A 25,592-nucleotide genomic window follows, 5' to 3' on the forward strand; every position below is an offset into this window, starting at 1 on the left:
TTTTCTATGTACTTTAAACTGAAACTATATTCTTAATAACCCTGAATTTATTTCTTATGCAGAATTTGAAGGGAAAAGAAATATATTTTTAACTGAATAAAACCAACCTTACTTATGACTGAAATTCCCAGACACTAATAAACTTTCCAATGTGTTTACTTTAAATTTTAGTAATATTTACTGAAAAATTACATTACTGAGGTACTGGATCAAAATTAAACAGCCTCACCACAGTCTGCTGTATCATATAAAACACAGTGCTGTCTGTCTGTAACTCCTCCTACATAACACTTATTTCAAATGACTCTCTTAGCTTTGAGCAGTCACACTATGATTTCTGCATCTTTGGTTTCAACTCCTTTCCTGACACTTTCAAATAATTCCTCATTCATCTGTCATTTATTCTTCATGGGAGTAACACAATGAACTGGATAATTAGTGCTACAATATCCTTGTTAGGTAAGAGAAATTAATGGCCTTCTATTCTGTCTGTTGTTTTTTAATTAATAAATTCATTTATGCAAATAGTGGACATTTCAGTGAAAGTCACTGCTAGCCACAGCACAGCATTATTTTTCAATAAAAAACATCTTTTATTTTTAAAAACCAGCAGGGGTGTTAAATTGATAACTTAAAAAATATCTTCCAGAAACACTTTTGAGATTGTCATTTCCTCATATACATTTTATCTCCTGCGGATCACACTAGTTGCTGAAATGTGTGATTAGCTCAGTCGGGCCTTGACTGTCCTATATGTTCATGCAGTCATCATATACACCTGCTTGTTTTAGTTTTACTCATTATTCCAACACTGTACTCACATTTGCTACAGGCATCTTTTTGCATGCGAGGTAGATTGTCCTGGATTGTCCAGCCACTTGCATTTTTTTTAAAGTGCAGCGGACAAGCAAATCTATACAGGTTATTTTTTCAAGTGAATAATTGTTCTGAGCAACAGTGTTGAGAACTTTCAAATGTCAGATGGTGCTTTCAAGTGGTAATGAAAAAAACAATGTGGTAAACAAAAAAAAAGAATGAAAGTAACACTGGACATGTTTCATACTTGTGGTTATACTTAGAGGTGCTGCAAACACATTGTTCTATAAAATGGCTTCAAGTAAGAATAATAATGATGCTTTTTCTTCATTAATCTTCAGTCTTAAATATTGCACTTGGCTTCAATATTGAACCTGTGGCTTGGAAGACCCTGAGGAGCTCTGCTGCTGGTTTTGGCTACCAGGTGGTTCAAAGACAATCGGAGTAAGTCAGAACATGCATTGATATGTTGAATACAGGTTTATAATAGCCTGTTTAAAATTACTAATATTTATTTATTTATTCATTCATTCACTCATTTTTTTAACAAAACTGTCCCCACTTATTCCTCACAGCAATATTTAAACACAGATAAAATACTTATTAAACATATGTAGTTTATTTACTGTAACTACAGTTTGCATGCTGGACATATCATTCTCATCGTTGTATCATTTATTTCCTTAGTTTGCTTGTCAGTGCCCCATTTGAACAGTGTTCACAAAATGGAAGGGGGAAAATATATATTTGCACCACTTCTCACCAAAGCTGCCAAAACATGCAATTTGAAGGTAGGTAACCACTCATCTATAAATTTCCTTACAGCATTTCCTGAATCTCTGACAGTAAGTATTTTGCCTTCAAAGAAATGAATCATAGTGTCATGATCACTGGGTCTGGGAGGAAGTGTTTTGAGCTTTTCAAGAGTTCTTGGTTCATTTAGTTTTTTGGAATGCACAGTATTTGGGATTCAAAATTAGGATGTCGGTATAGTTTATGTTTGTTTGTTTTTTTATGAAATATACTTCCCAGAGGCTTTTGTATATATTTAGTTGTCTATTCATAAGAGTTGGATTTTTATTTTTTCCCTTGAGTTCTCTTGAGTTTTTTCTTCCGTGTTGTCCTTTGCCTTTCTGTTCTATATGCCCACTGTGTCATGTCTAGGTCTTGTATAGTTTTACTTCCCCCTGCTCGTTATGTTAATTGTATTCATATGTGTGTAGTTCCCCACGTTTCAGTTTCCCTCATTACCTCTTGTGTATATAATGTTAAGTCTTTCTTTGTCCTTTGTTGTGTTGGACACACAGCTGTGTATCCCCTAGTCCTACTTTTCCATTTCTTCACAGATATGTATTCATAATGTTTTTTGGGTATTGGCAATACATAGGTTCTCTCTTTTTTTATGAGATTTTTGTTAATTTCCATACTTTTCAGCATTAAATGCTCACCTTCTCTTTTTTGACTTTCTTGACCACACTATTTATAGTAGATTTCTTTAGCAGATCTTATTATATAACATTAATTAATGTACATTTCAATTTTTTCAAAGTTTTAAAATAAAGTAATAGTGAAATTAAATTCTATTAAGAATTCCTTCCTGCTGTATCATCTGCACCATAATAATAGATATTAAAAGTGTCTGATTTATGCTAGTTTCCAGCCTAGAGGAGATATTGCTTCCAATTGTTATCATGCTAAATAGGGAAGTGTTTTAATTTTAGCAATCAGTTTCACAGTTGTTCTGTGTTTTTGTATTTTGGTGTCAATACAGCACCAAGATTTGCAGTCAACATGTCCCTTGGTTTGACGATGAAAAGTGATCCTACAACTGCAAACACTGTGGTGAGTTACTGAACTGCAAACATTACCAGTGCTTTGTTAAAATCAGTGATAACCAAAAAGCTCTGTCTTCTGTGTCTAAGATGTTATAATAGATTGTTAAAAATTAAAAATGCATGAAGGTCATTCCATGAAAAACAATGTACCTCTCACCTGTCACCAATAACATCAGCACATTTAGTTATACATGGCTTCATCTAAATTTGGTTCCTTTTAATTCAACTTTTACATATTTATGTTAAAAGGTACACAACCTGGCCCCTATACTTTCTTTAAATACGCTACAGTTATTTAAAAAAGAAAAATCATGATTCCCAGTTTGTTTGTTTTTTTATTTGTCTTGTTCTTTTCAGATTTGGTTGATCTTACATGGAATGAACCAATGTTTAAAGCACTTGGAAATAATCGGTCAGCCATATTACTCACAACTTAACTTTGTCTCCTCAGGTGTGTGGTCCAACCATTCAAAAGGATTGCAGAAGTATCACCATGTACAATGGTGTGTGCTTTCAGATAGACAGTGTTACTACATTTGGATCTCCCATACCTTCTTCTCTTCGAGGTAACAGTAAATGGAACTTGTGCCATTACTGTAGTCCTAGTGTGCCATTAATAACAAAGCCTTTGCATTTTATATCTAATGTAGTGTTATAATCATTTGTCTTTGTGCTTGCATATTCTCTAAATCTCAGATAAATTGAAACTCTACTGAGACTTCCCCTTTTATATCCAACCAATTAAGGATTAATCAGAGAAGGCAACGGAATAAATCTAAAATCATTTTTGTGGAAGATGAGATCGCACCAATGGTGGATGATATTGATGCCATTCTGTATGAATGACTTGCATGATTTGGTGCACTAAAATGGCAGATGAGGCTTAACCTGTAGCCACAGACTTCCCAAGTTGCCACCAGAAAAAATCACTTACATCAAGTTTACACATTTTACACAAATTTTAACATCAAAATAAGGTTGTTATAAATAATTAGTTGCCCCCTCTCCACCATTGCTTTATTTCAGATAGTCTGTATAATTAGTGAGCTACTGGATTAGCTGAATTGCAGCACTATCCAAGGAACCTTTCTGGTGTGATTTATGTGTAATTCATCAACTGTGAAGCAAATACAGTAGAGGTATTTTGAAATATTGAAGATTAAATCTAGAGTATAAATAATAATAATTTTATTCCTAGGTCCCCAAATATTTTTGGAGGTAGTCTGAAGTGGGAAGTTCTTTTTGGTTTCTGTTATTCACAATTGAATAATGTCTCTATATAAAATTAATGTCTAAATCTTATGCCTAAATGCAAGAAGACTAGTTCAGACACTCAAGATTTCTAAGAAAACTAACCTTATTACTGTAGGAAACTCAGAAGCTTTAGATTCCTTTTAAGAAAAAAAGCAGTTATAGGCTATTCAAAAATCATCAGATTTGAGGTTGTTACTTAAAAGTAATGAACTGTAATCTTAATTGTTTCACTAGTTGTTACATTACTTTTGTGTTTCTCTGAAACACATATGTAATATATATAATCTAATATATTGTAATTATCTACACGGCTAAAGTTCTGGATGGATGCAAACTGCATTTCTTTGTACCTGTGCATGTGCAATGACAATAAAGTTGAATTCTATTCATTCTATTCTATTCTATTCTATTCTATTCTAACACATTCTGAAATGCACATACTGATGAGTTAGCAGTGTAAATCTTCAGCTACAGTCACACACACTGAGACTAATTCCTATCATAATGAAAAAATACAGACTAGAAACAAGTGCAGGTAGAAATAGAAACTACAATGCTACAGGCCTGACTGCTCATCACTCCCTTTGTTACCTATTGATACCTGGCTGCTGGGCTAGAACTGATATAAATGCAAAAATTAAGGATAACTGTCTATATATTTCCTCTCCTAGTGCAGCACTACTATGTCCGTTTGATTAGCAGGTTTGGTTATTGCCAGTTTGTCTGTTTGTATCTGAAAGTCGCACAGGATCTTAGCACAGTCATTTGCGACCACCCATGGGGGCGTGTCCCATTTTGACCTCAGGACTTCCAGGCCATACTTGGCACAGATATTCCTGTATACCGTGCCAGCCACTTGGTTGTGGCATTTCATGTGTGCCCTGCCTGCTAGCATCTTGCACAATGTTATGTGCTGGATTGTCTCCGCGGCATCTTTACACAGCCTGCACATGCGGTCTTACCTGGTGTGGTAGAACTCAGCTATGGAACTTGAACATTCCCAACACGTTCTCACTCCCAAAGCGTAACATTTTATGCTAGGTGACAAATCAGGGTGACAAATCATTGGTATATAGACGCTTAACCAGCCCTATATTCCATTATCTCAGAATATAGAGCTGAGTACATGGCTGGAACGTGTATTACCGCAGGAGCATCATTTCATCCATAACCCAGCACGTAGCATAAGAACGCCGGTCCTCTTTCTTGGGTTTCTACTACCCGAGGTATTTACAAAGCAAGCGGTCAGTTATGGTCATCTTCCTGATGTACTCATGGATGTTCATTGTCTCAACCTGGACCATGGTTCTGATGCAATAGCCTCCTTCCTTCCACTTAGCGTTCAGTCTCAGGGTGCTGGACTTGGAGTGAAACCCTCCATGCATCGTAAAGATCTTCCTTATGTGTGTGATATTCATTACTGAATACTGTCTTAATGAAAGCCTCAGAATCCTTTTGCTTGCATGATGTGAAGAAACATGTTAAAATTAGCCCATAAAAATTAATTGGACTTTGACTCCATCTCTTTGATAGAGTGCCCACCACAAGTAGACATTGCCTTTCTGTTGGATGGTTCAGGCAGCGTATCGTCTCCTGATTTTCAAAAAATGACGAAGTTTGTGAAAGATCTAATCCAATCATTTGTCTTAAATGATGCACAGGTAAGACGCTGTAGGCCCCCTTTAGTTATTAGTAGCACAGTCATAAAACAGTTACATTATTATTTCCATTTAGATCCATAAAGCATGACAGGTTGATATGTTTATTGTCTTCCCTTTTCTTCAGTTTTCTGTTTCCCAGTTCTCTACTTCACCATGGGTTCACTTTTATTTTAAAACATTTTCTTCATCTGGATCAGTGGAGACTGACATCAATGAAATCAAGCAATACAGGGGAGCTACCTTCACAGCTAAGGCCATCAGACATGTTGTGTAAGGAAGGAAATTATATCACTGAAGCACTATGCTAAATTTAATGTCCAGAGTTCCTGTCCAGGTGACTCTGGTTTTCTGGGACTCTTACCAAATTAAATACAGTGTGGACTAAAATGCCAGTCTTTCAAAAGAGACAACATAAACAGACCTCCATAGAGATGCTCTTAACCAAGGCTCAATTTTATTTCAATTTGAAAATCGAATACTTGGGTTCTCTGCATTGGAAAAAATAGAAAAATCTCTGTAATGCTAAATGAAAATATAAAAAAAAAGAATGATGGATGCAAAAATAACAGTCAATTTACCCCATGATCATACGTCCACTGTAAAAAAAAAAAAAAGATGTATTGACATTAGATATATATTTTTTTAATTCACAGAAACACTGTTTTCATACCAAAAGAAGGTATGAGACCTAGTGCAAGGAAGGTCTTGATAGTAATTACTGATGGACAATCTAATGACCGGACTTATCTGGATGGTGCAGTACAGCTAGCAGAGAGTAAAAACATTGTTCGATTTGCTATTGGGGTAAGTACTTCCATTATTTCAACTTACAGAATGTGCCATACTGAAAATGTATTTTGGTCAGTTGTCGGGCTAAGACTGATGCTGCACTATATTGAGAAAAGTACTGGGCCAACTGAATAACTGACAGATAACGAATAACTTGTATTCCGTTACTCCCCAACACTGGAGGTTATTGAGTCAGCAGACCATTTTTGACTTTTACACACTATCCAACTCAGCACTCGGTGACCACAGTCTGTAACTTTATGTGGTCTCCTACTCCATGACTGAGTTGCTGTGGTTACCAAATGCTCCACTTTGAAGTAATGCCAATTATCAACTCAGTAACATGGCAAACCATGTAATAAACACACCAGTTCATAGTGCCCATTTCACGTTTTGGAGAGGCAAAGCGTGATATGGACACGTTGTACCGACGCATCTGTTACACAGTTTACCGTGATATTGCGTTGCCCCTATAGTTGATGGAGTGAAGCAAACACAAACTGACTTGCTGTAGCAGTGGTATACTGTTAGATTCTGTGAGCACTTTAGAATGGCCTTTTCATTCAGAAATACTGCATGGCTAGATGAATACAAGGATCAAGAGGTTTGAGTATATATATGGCTATACTTCTGTATTTTTGTATATATATATATATATATGTCTGTGTGTGTGTGTGTGTGCATCTTTAAATCAAAGCATATCCCACTAAATACATAAAGTTGAAATGAAGTTTCTCAATTAAATGGCAATGCAGAATTACTGATTGGAGCACGAATATTGTGTATTCTGGATTTGGGTATAATGAGTTTAACACTATATAAAACATGTCTGTAAAATGCATTATAAATGGCTATAAAACCTTAAGTTTATTAAAAACTGTGCTTTGATAAAGCAAGGCATCTTGCATAGTATGAGAACTTAGATGTATTGTTTTTAAACAACCCTAGGTGGGAAATGCATTCACTAAAACTGAAGCAAAACGAGAACTGCACACCATTGCATCATCTCCTTCAGACAAATATGTGTTTCAAGTGGAGAATTTCGACGCACTTGAAATAATAAGACAAAATTTGCAGGAAAAAATTTTCTCCATTGAAGGTACAAACATAAATGTATTGTCTCAACTTTGTTACAAATTTCTGTTACTATTACTACATGCTGCTTATTATAAAAGTGCTCAGACACATTTATGATAAACAGCAAAAAAACTTGAATCATAATGAAAATTTGTCTTTACAAAATTATGAAGTTACAAGTGAAATGTGTTATATTGTGTCTTTCATCTTTTCATTTATTTTTCTGTTACAGGATCTCAAAGCAGTGGAGAGACACTGAAAATGGAAATGTCTCAAGAGGGATTCAGTGCAGTTTATGTGCCTGAGGTAATTAAAACTACCTGAAATGCACCAGACAGTCTAGTCATACAAAAAAGGTTCACATGTGGCACTTTTTATATACAATTTAGTCAGAAAGTCATAAACTGTATTTTCTGTCTGCTCTGTAGGGAATTCAGATGTCTATTGTTGGTGCAAACCAGTGGAAGGGAGGCTACGTGCAATACACAACAGGAGGGGAGAAGCTGAAAACATATGAGGATGTGTCTTTGGAGCCTGACAGTTATCTTGGTAAGAATATTACAGCTTTAACAATCTAACTCATACACTGCTATAATTCTTTCACACAAATATGCATATCAGATTTTATATCTATGTTCTCTTTTTGGCTACCTAAATTCTAGGTTACTCCATGGCAATTGCTAAAACCCAAAGTGGCTCACTGACAATGGTTGGTGCTCCAAGATATAAACACAGAGGAGTTGTGGTCGCTGTTAACAGACAAAGCTTTGAAAACCAAAAGATTGAGCCCTTTTCATCACAGGTATGTATTTCCAAGATAGATGGGAATGACATTGTAAACTAGATATAAATTATTTTCTCAAATAAAATCTGTAGTTTTTTTTCCTAAACATGAACCCTTTTATTAGTAATTTGTTCCTTACACAGTATCAGACTGGTGAATATTTCGGGGCAGAGGTGTGTACCATGGACATAAATAATGATGACATCACTGATCTAATCTTCATATCAGCCCCAATGTACATGGAGCCTGATAGAGAGGGAAGAGTTTATGTTTGCAGATTAACTGGTTTGGTAAATCACAGTTTTATCTACTGCAGTTAAATTAATCAGTTTAATAATCAACCTTTTTATTACCATAAACTATTCACTCACTTCCTGCTTTTAGTTTGTGGAGTGTCATTTTGATGATCCATTAGTACTAAGAGGACATGCAGCTGTCAAAGGAAGGTTCGGCTCTTCTCTTGCTGTACTGCCTGATCTAAACTCAGATGGATTCAGGGATTTGGCAGTTGGAGCACCTTTGGAGAATCATGGTGAAGGCAGCATCTACATATTTAATGGTGAAGGAGGAGGAAGAATCAGTCCTACTTACTCACAGGTGCACAGCATCAAAGAACTCACAAATAGTTTTAATTGTATTTTCCTGCAATATGTCTAAATAATCTGCAGATTGATTAATTAAAATATTTCCATGTACACAGAGAATTACTGGCTCTGAGGTCGAGTCAGGACTGAAGTTCTTTGGTGTATCAATCAGTCAGTCATCTTTTGACCAGAGTGGTGATAAACTACCTGATTTAGCGGTGGGTTCAAAGGGCAAAGTTGTCTTACTGAGGTAAGTCCAAGATACTCCAGTTATGTGTTATTGTTATTTATAGCAATTGATATTGATGTGCAACTACTCTGGACTACTGGTCAAAAGTTTAGTTTGTTCAGTTTGCAAGGTCAATTTTATGAGAATTGCACATGATTGATTCATGACTTTTAATCCAATACTTATGCAGAGTAAAATGGGTTTTTGACATCTTTTTAGAGGTCACATTATATTAATGAATTTTATCATGTTAAAATGGTCACTAATCAATATAAAAAAAATTTTCTAATCATCTTGTTACATCATGATAATCATGGTTTCTCTCATGATTGAAGAAGCAATAGATTTGTCAGTTAAGCCCCTGGAAAAACAACTTGTGTGGGTTTGAGTTTAAAAAAAATGTGAAATAATATTTTATTTTACATTTTAATAGCAACAACGTTGTTCTAACAAATGACTTTGATGCAGAAATGCAAATTATGCATTACTCTAAACACTGTGTAGTTCAGCAAATAGTTATTATTATTGTAATAGTTATTATTTTGATACAATGTCACCATGAGAACACATTGATGGTAGCACCTATGTAGATATTCTTCACTGCTTCACTGGGTGAATGGGTCAAATGCAGAGGAGTAATTTCCCTATGGGGACTAACACAGACACATTATTCCATTAAAAAGCATTCATGATAAATTATTTCATAAATAATTAACTGTCATTTGGAAGACTTCGTATTAATTTGATATAATATTAGAAAAAAAAGTGTTTTTCTCATTGACAAAAGGATATGACAAAATGACTCAAAAGTGGTAAGGGATTGATAAAATATGAAACGTTAGAGCAAAGGCATGATTAGACAACTGGGAAGTCTTGTTACTAATCCAAGTCAGAACACCAATAATGGAGAGCAATTTTTAGTTTGTTATTGAAGGTTAACATAGCTCACATATATTTTCCTTCGATGTCCATTTACAGATCAAGACCTATAGTAATGGTTAAAGCTGAGGTGTCTTTCAGCCCAAACGAAATCCCTACTCAGAATACAACCTGCTCAGAACCACTGGAGAACACAGCTACAGTCTGCTTTACCATGAGCAGAGTGTCTACAGTCAACACAGGTTCATCATTCTCCTCACTTTTTTCTAACTACAAAGCCATTATCCAGCAGTTTGATGGTTTCTGTGTAAATTTGTAGCATTGAAATCAAACTCTGATATTCCAGCTGAAGCAAGGATTAATTATACTTTAACCCTGGATGCCACTCGCAAACCTCCAAACAACCGAGCGTACATCAGTGGGAAACAACAAGCGAAATCTGGATCAGTTGCTGTGAACTTAACCAGCAAACTGTGTTCAACTGTAAAATTCTTTATTGAGGTAAAACCTAATAACAACATCAGAAAAAAAACTATTATGACCAATTCATCAAACAAAAGATGTTGTTTAACTAATTTTATATTTTTAAGTTTCCTCGAACACTGAATCTGAACCTAACTCTGCTCTCTTCTTGCAGGCCTGTCCAGAAGATGCTGTCAGTGAACTTTCCAATGAGCTCAAATTCACATTTGATGGTTTGCCTTCAAAAAAACTTAGACCAAGTCTCGCCCCACAGGCTCAAGCAACAGCTATTCATCCTGTGAGGAACCTTTAAAGACACCTTATTAACTTGGCATCTGAGTCTAGTCTTTATGAAGTTTATGAAGTTACGAAATGTTAGTGTTTTGCCCTTAAATTGTCTGAAATAATGTTATTATTGGCATCTGTTTGAGCAATACCTATTGAAGAGACTGGAAGTAAATGAGTTACCATCACTGTAGTAGTAGCTCTCTATATAGTAAATGCATTATAAACTCTACTATGACTTTACTTTCTACGTAACTCTAGTTTTGAGGCCAAGGAGAAACTGTGCACTTCTCAACTGCTTCAAACCTAGTGACAAACTTCAACTTTGAAAAAAAAAACTGAATTAAAAATATACAAGCCTTTACCTTATGAAGGGTGGCTGTCTGAGATCACACCTGATACATAGGTTCCTGTGTGTGCAGAGGACCAAGATATTTTCAAGAAGTGGATTGAGAACAGAAATGTTCTGCAGAAAAGTACAGCTAGATGGTGGAACGCACAAAGTGGTGATTTCATTTGTTCAATGTTAAATTTAGTCTGTAAATAATATAATAAAAATATGTTTTACATTGTTTTCTTCCACAGTTAGGGTTTGAGATCAACTGCGGCACTGACAACAAATGTGTTGATAACTTAAAAGTGGATTTCAACTTCACCAGGTGAGGCTCAGGTGCATAACTCAAGCTTTGGTGTCTGGTAGCATGTCAGGTTTAAGAGTATGTCTAAAATGATTAATTAATTTAAAGGAATAAAATGACAAAACTTGGAAGTGAACAGACATAAATAAATTATAAAAAAACCCAACTTGTTTTTCTTAAGATGCATTTTTAGATCCGGGTTGTATTTACGTCTCACTTCCCATATCACCAAATATAAGATGTATTCTGGGTGCCAAAACTGTGTTGTTAAATGTAGAATATGTTAGGCTGGAAGGACCAAATGACAAGGGGAAACTAAGATAAAATACAGACCAGATTTGTCCTCTAGTAATCTTCACAGAGAACAAAACAAGGAAGTAGAGCTCAAGACACAAGCTTGTGTGTCCAAACTTGACACACAAAGACAAAAGAAAAACACTGAGACAAAACTGGAGGAACACAAAGGGATCACAAAAGAATCAACTATCAAGAATAAGAACTAAGCAAGAAACTAACAGGACACAATAATAAAAGCTCATTAGAAATAGAGAACATAAAATCAAACATTTAACAGAAGTCGACAATGCCTGAACATTTTTGAAATCAAAAAGAAATAATCAACCCACTAAAATTCAAACACTTGGGTCCAAGAAGACAGAAAGAGTGCCAGGTAATTTAATATAACTGATAGAATCACTAATTATTGAAGTCATCTGGTGAGAATCTTCACATATAAACAGGTCAACAAAGTTTCTTCTTAATGTCCCTTTTGGCACCAATTTGTGGTTTTAATTTCTGCTGTTACTTTTGAATAAATTGGAGTAATATTAGTATAGCTGTAACTTTATTATTTTCCTTCCATTTTACTTGTGCTTCCTCATACTCTGACAGATCCTCAGAGGTTAAAGTGGGCATTGATGAGCTTTTGAATGTCACAGTCACAGTGGAGAACAGAGGAGAAAACTCCTACAACAGTCGTGTTATTCTCACGTACCCAGCTGGACTCTCCTACAGGAAGTTCACCATTCAGCAGGTAAGACACCAAGATCAAGTCTGTATCAGTTCATCACTGATCTGCTGCTTTTCCAATACATCCAGCAGTCATTTTGTTTCTAATAAAGGGAAGAATTGCGTGCAACTCGTTGGACAGTGAAGATGGTTTATCACGAGGAAGGACAGACTGCACTATTGACAAACCAATTTTCAAAAGCAAAACAAAGGTGAACATCTTTTCTCACTCCTTCATTTTCACTTTTACACAGTTTACAGACAAAGAGGATTCATTCTTATCTCTTTCATTCAATTAAGGCTTCCTTCATTGTCTCCTATGGGATTGACACCAATAGTCAACTTGAGAGGAAGATCTTTGTCACTGTGAATGCCACCAGGTACTGTCATTTTGCTACAGGTACTTCTCATTAAAACAATAGTCCCATAGATACAGTACACATAATTTATTTTCTCTCTTTCAGTGGAAATCAGGAGCATGCCACAACAAGGGAACTCTACAAAAAGACATGGGTTGATGTGAAATACAGCATTTTTATGACATTTGAAAAGTATGTGTTTTTCTAAAAATTGTAAATGTTTTTTTTGTTTACCTGGCATTTAATATTTCAAATATATCTGTTTAGCTCCCTCAGCTACAACAATTTTACATTTGGGATGAACGATTTGCAGAAACCAATCCAACAATCGGTCAAGGTGAAATATAACTTCTGCATATATCTGTAGTTCAAAAATTCATTGTATGATGTAGACCTAACTTTAATGCTGGGTTATACTTTTGTTTTTCCATTTTAGGTTACAAATGATATCAGAGCGCTTAATTTCACTGTGGTGATCAGGGTTCCAGTGAAGCTTGGTGAAAAAGACATTTGGGCGGATTTAAGCAGTCTAAGGGTAATATGTGTTTGAGAATTGATAGGTACAGACTCAAAAATGACCTATGCTTGTGTATGGATGAATGGGTATAGAGAAATTAAAATAAAACCAAACGTATATAACTAAGACATATATCTCAGATTCCAGATTGTCAGAGAGGAATTGATGAAGAACCACCTGTGAAAGTTTTTGTTCCTGAGATACAAAAAAATAAAGTTGTGGTACGTATACCTCTGCACTTTACCTGTTGAAATTAAACCTGATTGTATAGTTAAAAATTCACATTGCACTGGATCAAAACTTGTGTTGCATTTATTCTTCTTTAAATGACCCACAGGACTGCTCTGTAGCCAAGTGCAGAGTGTTCAAGTGCAGCACATCCATGGGAATACGGGAGAGTAGGACATACAAAATCTCTGCCAACCTCAGCTCAGGATGGATAGAGCAGGTAACTGACAGGAATTTTATGTTCAATATTCATTAACATTTTTTTATTTTTACAGATGATTATGTAGAAGTAACTTCTTAAATCTTTTAATATAATCATTCCTTGTTAAATCAAGCAACACCTAATTTATCCCCAATTTATTCCACTTTTTTTTTCTTAGATTGGACTTCAATCTGCCAGATTCCTCTTGACCAGCACAGCCAGACTGGAGTACGATGAAAACCAGTACATCTACTTTTCATCAGGGTCTAACAATAATCCTCCTGTTCGCAAGGTGATTGCAAATTGCCTTCTCTTGTTTTCTCTTCTTTCAGTTATATAATAATTTAAATTTATTCACTTTCTATTACCTTGTCTGTCAGATTGAAGCAGAGGTAGAAGTGTATCCTCAGCCAAATTTCACCAAAGAGATCATTGGAGGATCCCTGGGAGGGCTGGCTTTTCTAGCTTTACTCACTGCTGGCCTGTATAAGGTAAGATTGATTTTTTTTTTCAGTCAGTGTCACAGCCTCACAAAGTTATTATAGAAAATATCTAGTTAAAAAAAGATTATTATATTAACTCATGTAGCTTGGTTATTTTCATTCCTTTTTATTGCAACACATGACTGATGCATTTTTTTGATTTCTTTGCTCCCAGGCTGGATTTTTCAAGAGCAAATACGAACGGATGATAAATGAAAATGAAGAAGAGAGTCCAGGTCCAGGGGTCGATGCAGCTGCAAAACCTGCTGAATAACAAAGATCACATTTGTAGTCTGGATCCTCGAAATCTTTCATAACATTTTATTAATAAAAATGATGCCCCGGAAATGTCCAAATGCTTGCTGTGTCTAAACTACATCACTCCTTGACTAATTGACCCAAAAAAACGTTTCTACCTAGTTGTCAGGACCATCAAAACAGGATCCCAAAATAAACCGAAAGGCAAAATCTTTTTCAGGACTTGAAACGTGTTCAGATTAAACCTGTTCCAACTGACAACTACAATTTTCTTGAACAGAAAAAAAACATTTAAATGATCATGTATTGGAAAATGTGTGAAATTCAACTGAGATGCTTAAAATTTTGTAATGTTACTTGTTTTATTCGGGAATAAAGATATTTTCAGCTTTGTGTTATAAAATTACACCCCTGTCCCCTCGATGTAAATGAGGGTGTGCCCTCCACCCCACAGTCTCTTGTAGTCCACAATGCGCACCTTGGTCTTGCTGTTGTTGTCCCAACACCATGTCAGGGCTCTGTATGTAGACTTGTTTTCATCTGTTAATGATAGTGTTGTCATCTGCAAATATAATGATGGTGTTGGAACTGTGTGGCTACACTGTCGTGGGTGAACAGGGTGTACGGAAGGGGGCTGAGGACACAGTCCTGGCACTGGTGCTGAGCGTCAGTGTAGATGATGTGACACTTCCTATATGTACACCTTGTGGTGGAGCTGTAGTCACTAAACAGTATCCACACATATGTGTTCTTATGGCCCAGGTGGCAGAGGGCAGTGTGTACAGCCAGCACTATTGCATCATTTGTGGATCTGTTTGACCTTTAGGCAAACTTAAAAGGTCTGAGTGTACCAGGCAGGGAAGATGTGATGTGAGCTATGACTGTACGCTCAAAGCACGTACCCATACACTGGTCTCCTTGGCAAGATTCTCCACACCTCTCTGGAATCAATTCCTTGAAACCAAAACTACTCACTGTTTCCCCCTGCCAGTTGTCTCTTCTGGATAATCAGGAAAACAGGGTCAAACACAGTTACAAACAAACTTAAAACACCTGAGTTTCCTAATGTGTTCTCAGCCTGCTATAACTCTAGGCAAAGAGGAGTAGCAATTTTAATACATAAAAATATTCAATATTATTCATATTTCACAGTGCTCAACACAGTTATAGATCCAGATGGTAGATTCCTAATCATTAAATTATCTATACTTAACAAAAAGCTATGTATTGTAAGTGTACATGGCCCAAATGTTGATGACCCCTTCCATGTTTTTTTAGTGCACTCTCTGAACACCTAGATTGCGCACTTGTTCCTGGGGGCAACCTCAACTTTGGACTAAATGAAGACATGTATATGCTCAATACAGCAAGAACTGAGGACAACTGGGAGTCCACAAATATAATTAAACCGTACATGAGCGATTTCGGACCTTGCAATGCATGGCACTTCCTTCACCCCAACCGTAAAGAATATACTTTCCTCTTACATGTCCATCACTCCTACTCTCATCTGGATTATTTCCTAGTCAGCAGCTCACTGTTGAGTGACATTTAAGACACTGAGAATACACCCTATAGCTGTCAGCGATCATGCTCCTGTATCTTTAATACTAACACATAAAAAGAACATTCTGCCAAGTGGTCAGGTTAATTGGTGATTCTAAATTGCACATAGATGTTAATGGTTGTCTGCCTCTCTGTGTTAGCCCAGTGACAGACTGGTGAACTGTCCAGGGTGTACCCTGCCTCTTGCTCTTTGTTAGCTGGGATAAGCTCCAGGCCACCCACAACACTGATAAGGGGACAGGATGCCAGTCCACAGGGACTGTGGCATGCTGCAAGGGACAGGTTGAAGATGTCCAGAAAAATCCCTGCCAGTTGGTCAGTGCATGTCTTCAGAGTCCTGCCTGACACCTTATCTGGCCCTGCAGCTTTGATATCAATTCCCCTCAAAGTGGAACTCACTTGGTGTAGCTGCAAGAGGCTACCGCTGCACCTCCAGTCGGGGGCGATGTACAGTCTCAGTGTTGCTGTCAGGGCATGCAAAGAAACTGTTCAAGGTGTTGGGAAAAGTTGAATCATGGCTGACCTGTTGCTGTGTTTGCAGTGTGCTGTGCTCCCGATGCATCTCCACATATTTTGTGGGTAGTTATTGTGGAAGTTCTCCTCAATGCACTGTTTGTACTTTACCTGCTGGATTCCTTTTCTGAATCCTGTTTGGGATCTGTGTGAATGTGGAGGAAAGAGCTTGGGGAGGCTGGGACAGCAACTGTTTTTTCGAGCTTTCTGAGCTCTTGTTTAAATTTACTCTAAATAAATTCATTGGATCATTGGAAGGCTGCATTTGTGTCCAGCTTTTAGGTCACCCTGACATAAATGGCTGTATAAGTTTAACTTGGAGTAATATGTGTTCCTGAGATCACCTCATATAAATTCAGCTGGCCTAGATTTAGGCAGTAGAACATTTAAAATGGTTTATTATTAGATCAGTATCATCAATAGCTGCTTGAATTTTACTTTTTATCAGAAAGGAAAGCAGTGGTATTGCACATGACTATAGGAAGCACACAAACTGTTTGTGTGCAGTTTGTCACACAGTGTATTGCTAGCTAAAGGTCCAGCTGTTTCGATGTCTTTTTCTCCCCCCGGTCCAGGAGTCAAGTCTTTGTGCCTTAGTCTACATGTTTTCTGTTTTATTTTGACAGTCGTGCATCCAGTGTTCATTTTTGCTTACCCCTATGTCATTATCGTGGCGATCGTGGCTCAAGAGTTGGGAGTTCGCCTTGTAATTGGAAGGTTGCCGGTTCCAGCCCCGGCTTGGACAGTCTTGGTCGTTGTGTCCTTGGGCAAGATACTTCACCCGTTGCCTACTGGTGGTGGTCAGAGTGCCCGGTGGCGCCAGTGTCCGGCTGCCTCGCCTCTGTCAGTGCGCCCCAGGGTGGCTGTGGCTACAATTTAGCTTGCCATCACCAGTGTGTGAATGGGTGGGTGGATGACTGGTTGTGTAAAGCGCTTTGGGGTCCTTAGGGACTAGTAAAGCGCTATACAAATACAGGCCATTTACCATTATATTTATTCTCCCCAGTGTTCCCCATGTCTTTCCACTTCCCTCGTCACCCATGCGGATTTCTTGTGCTAGTTTCCCTATGTTCATTGTCAGGTTGTCTGTTTGTCTTGTGTCATGTTTCCAGGTGCTCATGTTTTAGTTTCTACGTGTCTAGGTGTCACGTTCACACTGCAAGCGAAAGGGCATCAAGTCCGACTTTTCTGACCCTATGCGACCCATATCCGATGATGGTATGAGAGTTTGAACAGCACAAATCCGATATTTTCAAATCCGACCAAGGTCACTTTCGTATGTGGTACTGAATCCGATACATATCTGATGTTTTAGAAAGCGACTGCTGTTTGAATGGTCATGTTGCATTAAATCCGTCTTTTACGTCACTGACACGAGACAGACGCCAATTATCAGCACCGGAGAAGACAAACGAGAAAGCATGGCAGGGGAAACTGGAAGCAGAGCAAGTCAATGGACCGAAACTGAGGGTTTGGACTTGATTAGCATATGTGGAGACAATTCTATTCAAGCTCCGTGCCCATATATACCTCTGCACGGAGGTAGCAGCCACTGCTCCAAACAAGGCCATTGTTAAAGCACGGGCTCTCTTTTTTCTCAGTGTCCTTCTTTCTCTAATTAATTTGTCAAAATTCTGTCGGTTATGACAGTGCAGAAATTGATAGACTGCTGCAACAACACCTACTTGCTCTGTAGCTGCCATTTTTACTTCCATAAACAGAGCGCGTTGTGTGTGATGTCTTCTTTTGCGCATGCGGACCGCTTTGAGGGCCGTGAACCGTTCACACTAGAGCGCGTTTGCTGTCACGTTTTATTGGTAGTGTGAACAACCAGACAAAAAAGATCGAAATTGAGCATTAAGACCTGCAGTGTGAACGTAGCCTAAGTGTCATGTTCTGTGTTCCCTGTGTCCAGGGTTTACTTTTTGTTTTCCCATTATAGTTTACTGCTAGCTCTCTTTGTTTGCTTCTGCCTGTGTTTTTCCATCAGCCATAATAAAGGATCGCTATTTGTTGAGCTCAGGCCCGCCTTCATTTGTCTGCATTTTGGTCCACACGCAACAAATTCAGTCATATTCCAAGAGCACTCATCAAGAGGGGAGTTTCCACAACAGATGTGGCTGGTAATATACTGTGCCCGATCTCACATTAGCCACCTTATCCACAAAGAAATTTATCACATGTCTCAAATGAAGGTTCAATGCAGGCAGGCTGTGGAACATCAAGAAGAGTGTCTATGGTATTAAACAATATAAGGCTTACTGGAGTTTGACCAAATGATCTTTGACAAATATTTCCTTCTGACATCTTTCACAATTGTCTGACAGCAATAACAGCAGTTCTTTAAAATTTGATCTGTCTGTAGGTAGGTATAAGAAGAAGCACACTTAATAGCACAAGTTGTTTCATCCAGCCAAGGCTAGAATAGGTATTGGCTACCAGGGTTTTAGTGAAACCATGGTATCTAACACTGTATGACAAGTGGAGTGAAACCAAGAGCGGAAATCATCTATCATGACACAGCCTCAATGCAAACAACACTGTTCCAAAGAAAGCTGAAAACCAAAGAATAACTTGCTGAACAGGAGCGTGAGGTTTAAGAATGTTCCCATGTGAGAAAATGTCAAATGTCATTCCAGGCATGTAGATCCGAACAGTGTCACAAATCTTCACATTAGAAACAGACACTTTAAAAATGTCAAGAGCGTTTCCCCGTTCTCGTGTGGGCCCAGACACACACTCCATAAAATTAAGGCTTTTAAAGTCCTTAGCTGATGTTTTTCCAGGACAGCACACATGTATTGCAATCACCAACACACCATATTTAGGCATGATTTCAGCCAAACGTTCAGAAAATGTATTTAAAAAGTCAATACTGTATTTGGGTGGTCTGTATATTAATGCGCACAGTAGAAGATAGGACCAACCAAGTTCAAACAGATAAAGTTCAAAGCGGGAGAAAGGATAGTCATGAAAGACGTTTTACATCTGTGAAGATGCTTCTAAGCAGTCACTGTTCCTCCTCGGCTCAACATGAAAGTTGAAATGGTAGCAATCTAATGGTAAAAGTTCAGAGAAAACACTGGACTCAGTAGCATTCACCCAGGTCTCCATGATGCAGAGGTGTGAAGATAGTGACCTAGTGTTCACCGGGCCAAATTGTACAGCGGCTGGGGGACACAAGGCAATGGCAGTTAGTTTTACTTATGTTTTCCCCCTGCAATGCTGGTGTTTCCTCATCGGGGAGCAGCAAAGGTAAGCAGGTATCTCTAATAGAAGAGTTGGTGAGGTTTGCTGTCCATCATTATTAGGCTCCTGGTCAAAACAAATAAATCCAGAAGAGTTTGTTAATCAAAGACAAGTAAAGAGTTGCCATTTTGAATTATGATTTTTTTTTTTTTTAAAAAGGAACAAACACAAAGTCCACTGTGCCTGATGACATGCCACACACATCTGCACCATCTTCTCATTAATAAATAATATGTACAATATAAATAAAAACAGCTGCCTGAAGGTATAATTTTAAAGTATTGTAGCGGGTCAGGGCTGTTCGGGGTTCTGTTTTTACAGTTATGTTTTGTTGTCATGTTGCCATGGTGACAGGTCGCGCTCTCTCGGCGACTGTGTTTTTGCGGTGAGAGAGCGCCTTTCTTTTGCTGTTGCTGTTGCTGTGCTGTTGCCGTGCTGAGCAGTTAGCTAGCGGCAGTGTTCTTCTGGCAGATATAAATAAATGGCTGTGCTCCCTGGCTAAGACGGCGGGGAAGCAAGACCGAACGAAAACTCTGTCTCCTCCTTGTCTGAGCTCGCCACATTGGTGTCAGAAGTGGGATAGCTCACCCTCGCCATAATGGAGAGAGACATTCAGAGGCTGGAGCAAGCTGTCGAGGAGAACATTCCCCGCTTGGGAAGCTGGCGATTGAAGAGAGAGGACGTGAGCGGCCACGTAAGTCCCCCGACGGGTCCCGATGGCGCGAGCGCACCGCGGTGGCGGCCCGTCGCGACAGACGCTAGGGCAGTGCTTCATGGGCTACCTCTGTCGACCCACACCCAACCACGAGCAGTTATGCCTACCACGCCATTTAAGGTACCGAAATACAACGGGCTAACCCCGCTAGAGCCCTACCTCTCACAAGTCCGGCTGGCCGCCAGACATAGTGGCTGGAGCGAAGAGGAGACTGCTACACACCTAGCGCTAGCATTAGAGGGAGATGCACTGCAGATACTCCTTGACCTAGCCCTGGCAGAGCAGCATGAGCTCCAGACCCTCACCGCGGCACTTGAGAGGCGATTCGGGCAGCGGCACTCCACTGATCAGAGCAGAGAGCAGCTGACCAACCGGAGCCGTCGGCCGGGGGAGAGCCTGGGCACCTTTGCAGCAGATGTGTTGCTGTATGCTCGTCGTGGCTACCCGGAGTTCCCAGCAGCAGCCCGTGAGGAGCTTAGCCTTCATGCTTTTCTGCAAGGACTTTTCCCAGAGCAACTACGCCAACACATCAGCCTGGCCATGCCTCAAACCCTCCGTGAGGCGCTCCTTGAGGCTGAAAGGGCCAAGCTGGTGTTCACCTCGCGACCTAACCAGCAGGTGCCCCCCCAAAACTACCCCCAAATCAGAGTCGCAGACTGCGACGGGGAGGGGGAGGTCGCCGAGATATGCCAGCTGCAACCCTCGGTGCCCCGGAGGTGTCTGGTGAGCCTGGCCACGTCGCGCGTGACTGCCCAGCACCTGCCCCAAAGACCAGGACTACACACTACACGGGGTCTACCATTTCCCTGATACGACCTGGCGTGCTCCCTGGAACGTCCGGGCCATTGGTGAAGGGTTGGTTGCCCACCAACACCCAGCTGATGACAGTGACGGGGGAGAGGACTGATATGCGGGGGAAGAAACCGTTGCGGATCCGAGTGAAGGATCTGGAGCTGGTGCACGACTTCTGGCTTGCTGACATTCAAGACCAGTGCATCATCGGCCTTGATCTGCTGACCCGCTAGGGGGCCTGCGTCGACACCGCAAAGCGGGCTATCACTCTTGGCACAGAGAGTCTTGCCCTCCAGTGCGGTCAAAAGCAGGGAGCGGAGGGGACCAGAGCCAGACGAGACAGGCGTCGGGCAGCTGCCGCTCAGCAGATTTTGGGTGCCGGTGGCTCCGGGTCATCTCTACTCACCTCAGCCCCAGCCTCTCAGCCCGACAAATCTCCCTCGACCGAGACAACCGAGGCTGTTGGTGACCTGTGGCAGCGCAGCAGCGTAGGTCTCAATGTTGACCAGCGCCAGCGGTTGAGGTGCTTCCTGGACGAGAATGTGGACATCTTTGCCACCAGTGACAAAGACTGCAGGCAGACGGGGCTGGTCCAGCACACCATCGACACCGGCTCTGCTCAACCCATCCGTCTGCGCCCACACCGGCTGCCCCTCTCAAAACGGCAGGTGGCGGAGGAAAAGATCCGTGAGATGGCTGCGGCTGGGGTGATCGAGCCCTCCAATAGCCCATGGGCGGCACCTGTGGTCCTGGTGGGGAAGAAGGATGGCAGCCCGAGGTTCTGCGTGGACTTTCGCCGTCTCAATGCAGTCACCAAGAAGGACTCGTACCTGCTTCCACGGATTGACGAGGCCCTAGATTACACCCTCGACCTACGCAGCGGTTACTGGCAGGTGGAGCTAGCCCCTGAAGCAAGGCCTAAGACTGCATTCACCATTGGACAGGGGCTGTAGCAGTTCAGGGTCATGCCATTTGGGCTCTGCAATGCGCCAGCGACGTTTGAGAGGCTGATGGAGAGGGTGCTCGTGAACATCCCTCGTAGCCGCTGTGTTGTGTACCTGGATGACCTGTTGGTGCACGGTGGGGACTTCGACAGTGCACTGTCTCACCTGAGTGAGGTCTTCAGTGCCATCCGTCGAGCTGGGATGCGGCTCAACCCTGCGAAGTGCTGGCTGTTGGCGAGAGAGACCACGTTCTTAGGCCATGTGATCAGCGCTCAAGGTATTGCCACCGATCCCGCAAAGGTGGCTGCGGTCCGGGACTGGCCGACTGGCAAGAGAGGAGTGTCCCCCAAACTGTGCAGTCACTGGCAAGGGCCGGCGGAAGTCGTGGAGCGGCTAACAGAAGTGGTGTACCGTATCCGCATGCCGGGCCCGGGGCGCATGGTGGTGTTGCACCGGGACAGGCTCTCACCGTACCGACCACTCGCTCCGGCAGACGCCGGGGCAGGGGATGCTGGTGGCACCCCATGTTCTGATCCGAGTGACTTTTCCCCCGCCGGTCGAGACCGGCTGGTGCGCCAAAAGAAGGCACCTGGACATTTGCAGGACTTTGTGTGGGGTAATGGGGCTGTCGGGGACGACTGACCCCTTAGGTGGGGGCTATGTAGCGGGTCAGGGCTGTTCGGGGTTCTGTTTTTACAGTTATGTTTTGTTGTCATGTTGCCATGGTGACAGGTCGCGCTCTCTCGGCGACTGTGTTTTTCCGGTGAGAGAGCGCCTTTTTTTTGTTGTTGCTGTAGCTGTGCTGTTGCCGCGCTGAGCAGTTAGCTAGCGGCAGTGTTCTTCTGGCAGATATAAATAAATGGCTGTGCTCCCTGGCTAAGATGGCGGGGAAGCAAGACCGAACGAAAACTCTGTCTCCTCCTTGTCTGAGCTCGCCACAGTATGTTTGGGATTTTATGTCTGGCAAGTGTGTTAACCTGTCACAGAATGAAGAGTTATACAGCTTTATATAGAACAGTAGGAATGATTTCCTGAAGCCTTCTTTATGGCACAGATTTGGGGGGGAAAAAAATCTGACCAATGATGCTTCCAGCCTAGCAGATTAGTTTTTGATCCTGCTGGCATCTGTAGCACAGATGCTGCCCCACCAGCAGACAACAGCGAAGTAGATGGCACTCACTACCAGAGACTGGTAGAAGATCTCCAACATTTTGCTGCCAACAATAAAGAATCTGAGCTTCTTTAGAAAATCGGACCCGTTTCTCCATACAGAAGATACTGCTTTGTTGTGCTTGGTATGTTTCTGTGCATTATTCTGCTTTCTGCCAATACCCTCAGAGAGGAACTATTAATCACTGGACAGTCCTTTCTACGTATTTTTCCCCCAGTTTTTGTCGACCCTGATTCTGGTTGGAGGCAAAATGACACCCTACATGCCCCCACCTGGCGAACCACTGATCACTGGCAAACACAGATTCTCCTCTCTTTGCTTCACTGAAAGCTTGCTCAGTGAACACATCCAGGAATGCACTCTGCAGATGCTGGATTTAAATTTTTTTCTCAAGTAGATAGCAGCGTGGAGCTGGCATAGCATCATTCGGAGAACCATCCATGAAACTCCTGAAGTTTGCAGATGACACCACCGCTATTGGGCTGATCCTCACCTGAGACTGGGTAAAAAGCCCCAAGTACAACCAGCATGTTGAAGGTGCTGACCGTAAGAACAACTGACCTGAAATCGTAGTGAAGCTGAAAACCTGGACCCTTCGTGGTAGCTTACCATGACTACAAGAAGTGGTCTGAAGGTCTAATAGAAGATATGAATGTGGGATTATGGCAACACCTCCAGAAACCTTTAGAAAGGTGTGATGAAGAAAGGCCTAGCTGTCCATACCATGGAAACTGACAAGCCAGGTATGCCAGAGAGTTAGAGGGCAAGAAGTCAAACTGGGCTGAACCATTCAAGGTTTACTCTCATTGGCATCATTAGCTGGGGAGAAAGTGACACTGTCATCAATAGTTATAAAAAGCATTTCAGTTTGTTGGTACAGCCCTCCAGCTTGAGCATTGAGTTTCAATTCAAGGGAAAATGTTTTAGATGAATAGACAATGACAAGGAAGTTATTTTGAGGAATGGCTTTTGTCAGTTGGCACACCCAAGAAGTGAGAAAATGTTCTAGATGAATACATAACAATGACAGAGCAGTTATTTTGATGCATGGCTTTTGTCAGCTCTCACACAAAAACATTCCAGGGAATAAGTCATAGAAGGACATGAAAGAGATGATTAGTGTTAAGGTAATGAAATCTAAATAATGTTTTACACTGACATACAGTGTAAACTTAAATATAATATGTACACAGAATCACAAGCAAATTTCATACAAGAATAAGAATGCAAACATTACAAATTAACAGGTGGGTCATTTGATGAAAATCTTTGGATGCCTTCTAACTGACCAATAATTGGCTACTTATTCATTTAGTTGTAATTATAACTGTAGTATTTTTAATAAAGCCACTGAAAACTTTAATATTATCCATCCACTTCTGCTGAGTAGGAAGCTGCTCAGGATGCATGTCACCACTTCTACTGTCTCCTGGATTGCTGGCTGTCTGTCAGAAAGGCCTCAGTTTTCTACGGCTGGGGGGCCACCCTATCTGATCTGGTAGTTAGTAATACTGGGGCACCATAGGGGACAGATCTCCATTCCTGTTTACTTTTCACACCTCAGATATCTAGTACAACTGTGAAACATGCCACCTGCAGAAGCTCTCTCATGACACCGCAGTGGTTGGGCGTATTAAGGGTAAGCAGGAACTGGAGTACAGGAGGCTGTTGAGGAACTGAGGTGCTGTTACCTTACAATTTCTGAGGCTGGTGACACGAATAAATTTGTCCTCAGCAGCAGAGGTCTTCCTTTCCTGGGGCGGTCCACATGTGAGCCAGTGTCATCGTAGCGCTTCATCGTTTTTGCTACTGCACTTAGGGACACATTTCAAGTTTTAGCAATTTTCTGGACTGCTATAATATGAATTCTAACAGTTATCAAAATGGGGTGTTAGCTGTGTACCAACCCGGACTTCTGCATAACACAATTAATGGTCCCAACCCCATTACGACGGCAAGAAATTCCACAAATGAACACCTGATTCACTCACTGGTGACTACATCATGAAGCTCACTGAGAAAAGGCCAAGGGTTTGCAGCGCTCCCAACAATTCAAAAGGTAGCTACTTTGAGAAATCTAAAATATAAGAGATATTAAGAGTTATTTATCAAAATATTCTTTGCTATATAATTCAATATATTTTGCTTCATATTTTTGATGTCTTCTTTATGTCTCTACAATGTAGTAAAAATAAAGACTAACCATTAAATGAGAAAGTGTGTCTAAACTTTTGACCGGTAGTGTCACCATCTCATAACATAAGCCCCTTACTGGGGGCTTGTGCCACTTTTATT

General features: G+C 40.5%; 1 protein-coding gene across 1 annotated transcript; it reads left to right on the forward strand.

Annotated features, from left to right (window-relative positions):
* Nucleotides 1-344: 344 nt before the first annotated feature.
* LOC116317822 (integrin alpha-M-like) lies at nucleotides 345-14,712 on the forward strand. The gene is made up of 30 exons (XM_039616600.1): nucleotides 345-459; nucleotides 1,158-1,260; nucleotides 1,504-1,607; nucleotides 2,588-2,658; nucleotides 3,103-3,217; nucleotides 5,439-5,566; nucleotides 5,691-5,836; nucleotides 6,220-6,370; nucleotides 7,304-7,454; nucleotides 7,665-7,738; nucleotides 7,861-7,981; nucleotides 8,095-8,234; nucleotides 8,360-8,506; nucleotides 8,601-8,813; nucleotides 8,917-9,050; nucleotides 10,008-10,150; nucleotides 10,255-10,409; nucleotides 10,546-10,668; nucleotides 11,241-11,314; nucleotides 12,185-12,326; nucleotides 12,415-12,513; nucleotides 12,602-12,681; nucleotides 12,766-12,852; nucleotides 12,928-12,997; nucleotides 13,097-13,195; nucleotides 13,318-13,398; nucleotides 13,515-13,625; nucleotides 13,786-13,899; nucleotides 13,988-14,098; nucleotides 14,265-14,712. Exons 1-30 carry the CDS (start codon nucleotides 423-425, stop codon nucleotides 14,361-14,363), a joined length of 3,423 nt encoding a protein of 1,140 aa, XP_039472534.1. The 5' UTR covers nucleotides 345-422; the 3' UTR covers nucleotides 14,364-14,712.
* Nucleotides 14,713-25,592: the final 10,880 nt, after the last annotated feature.

The sequence above is a fragment of the Oreochromis aureus genome, linkage group 8, assembly GCF_013358895.1.
Source record: "Oreochromis aureus strain Israel breed Guangdong linkage group 8, ZZ_aureus, whole genome shotgun sequence".
In the NCBI taxonomy this organism is placed as follows: Eukaryota; Metazoa; Chordata; class Actinopteri; order Cichliformes; family Cichlidae; genus Oreochromis; species Oreochromis aureus.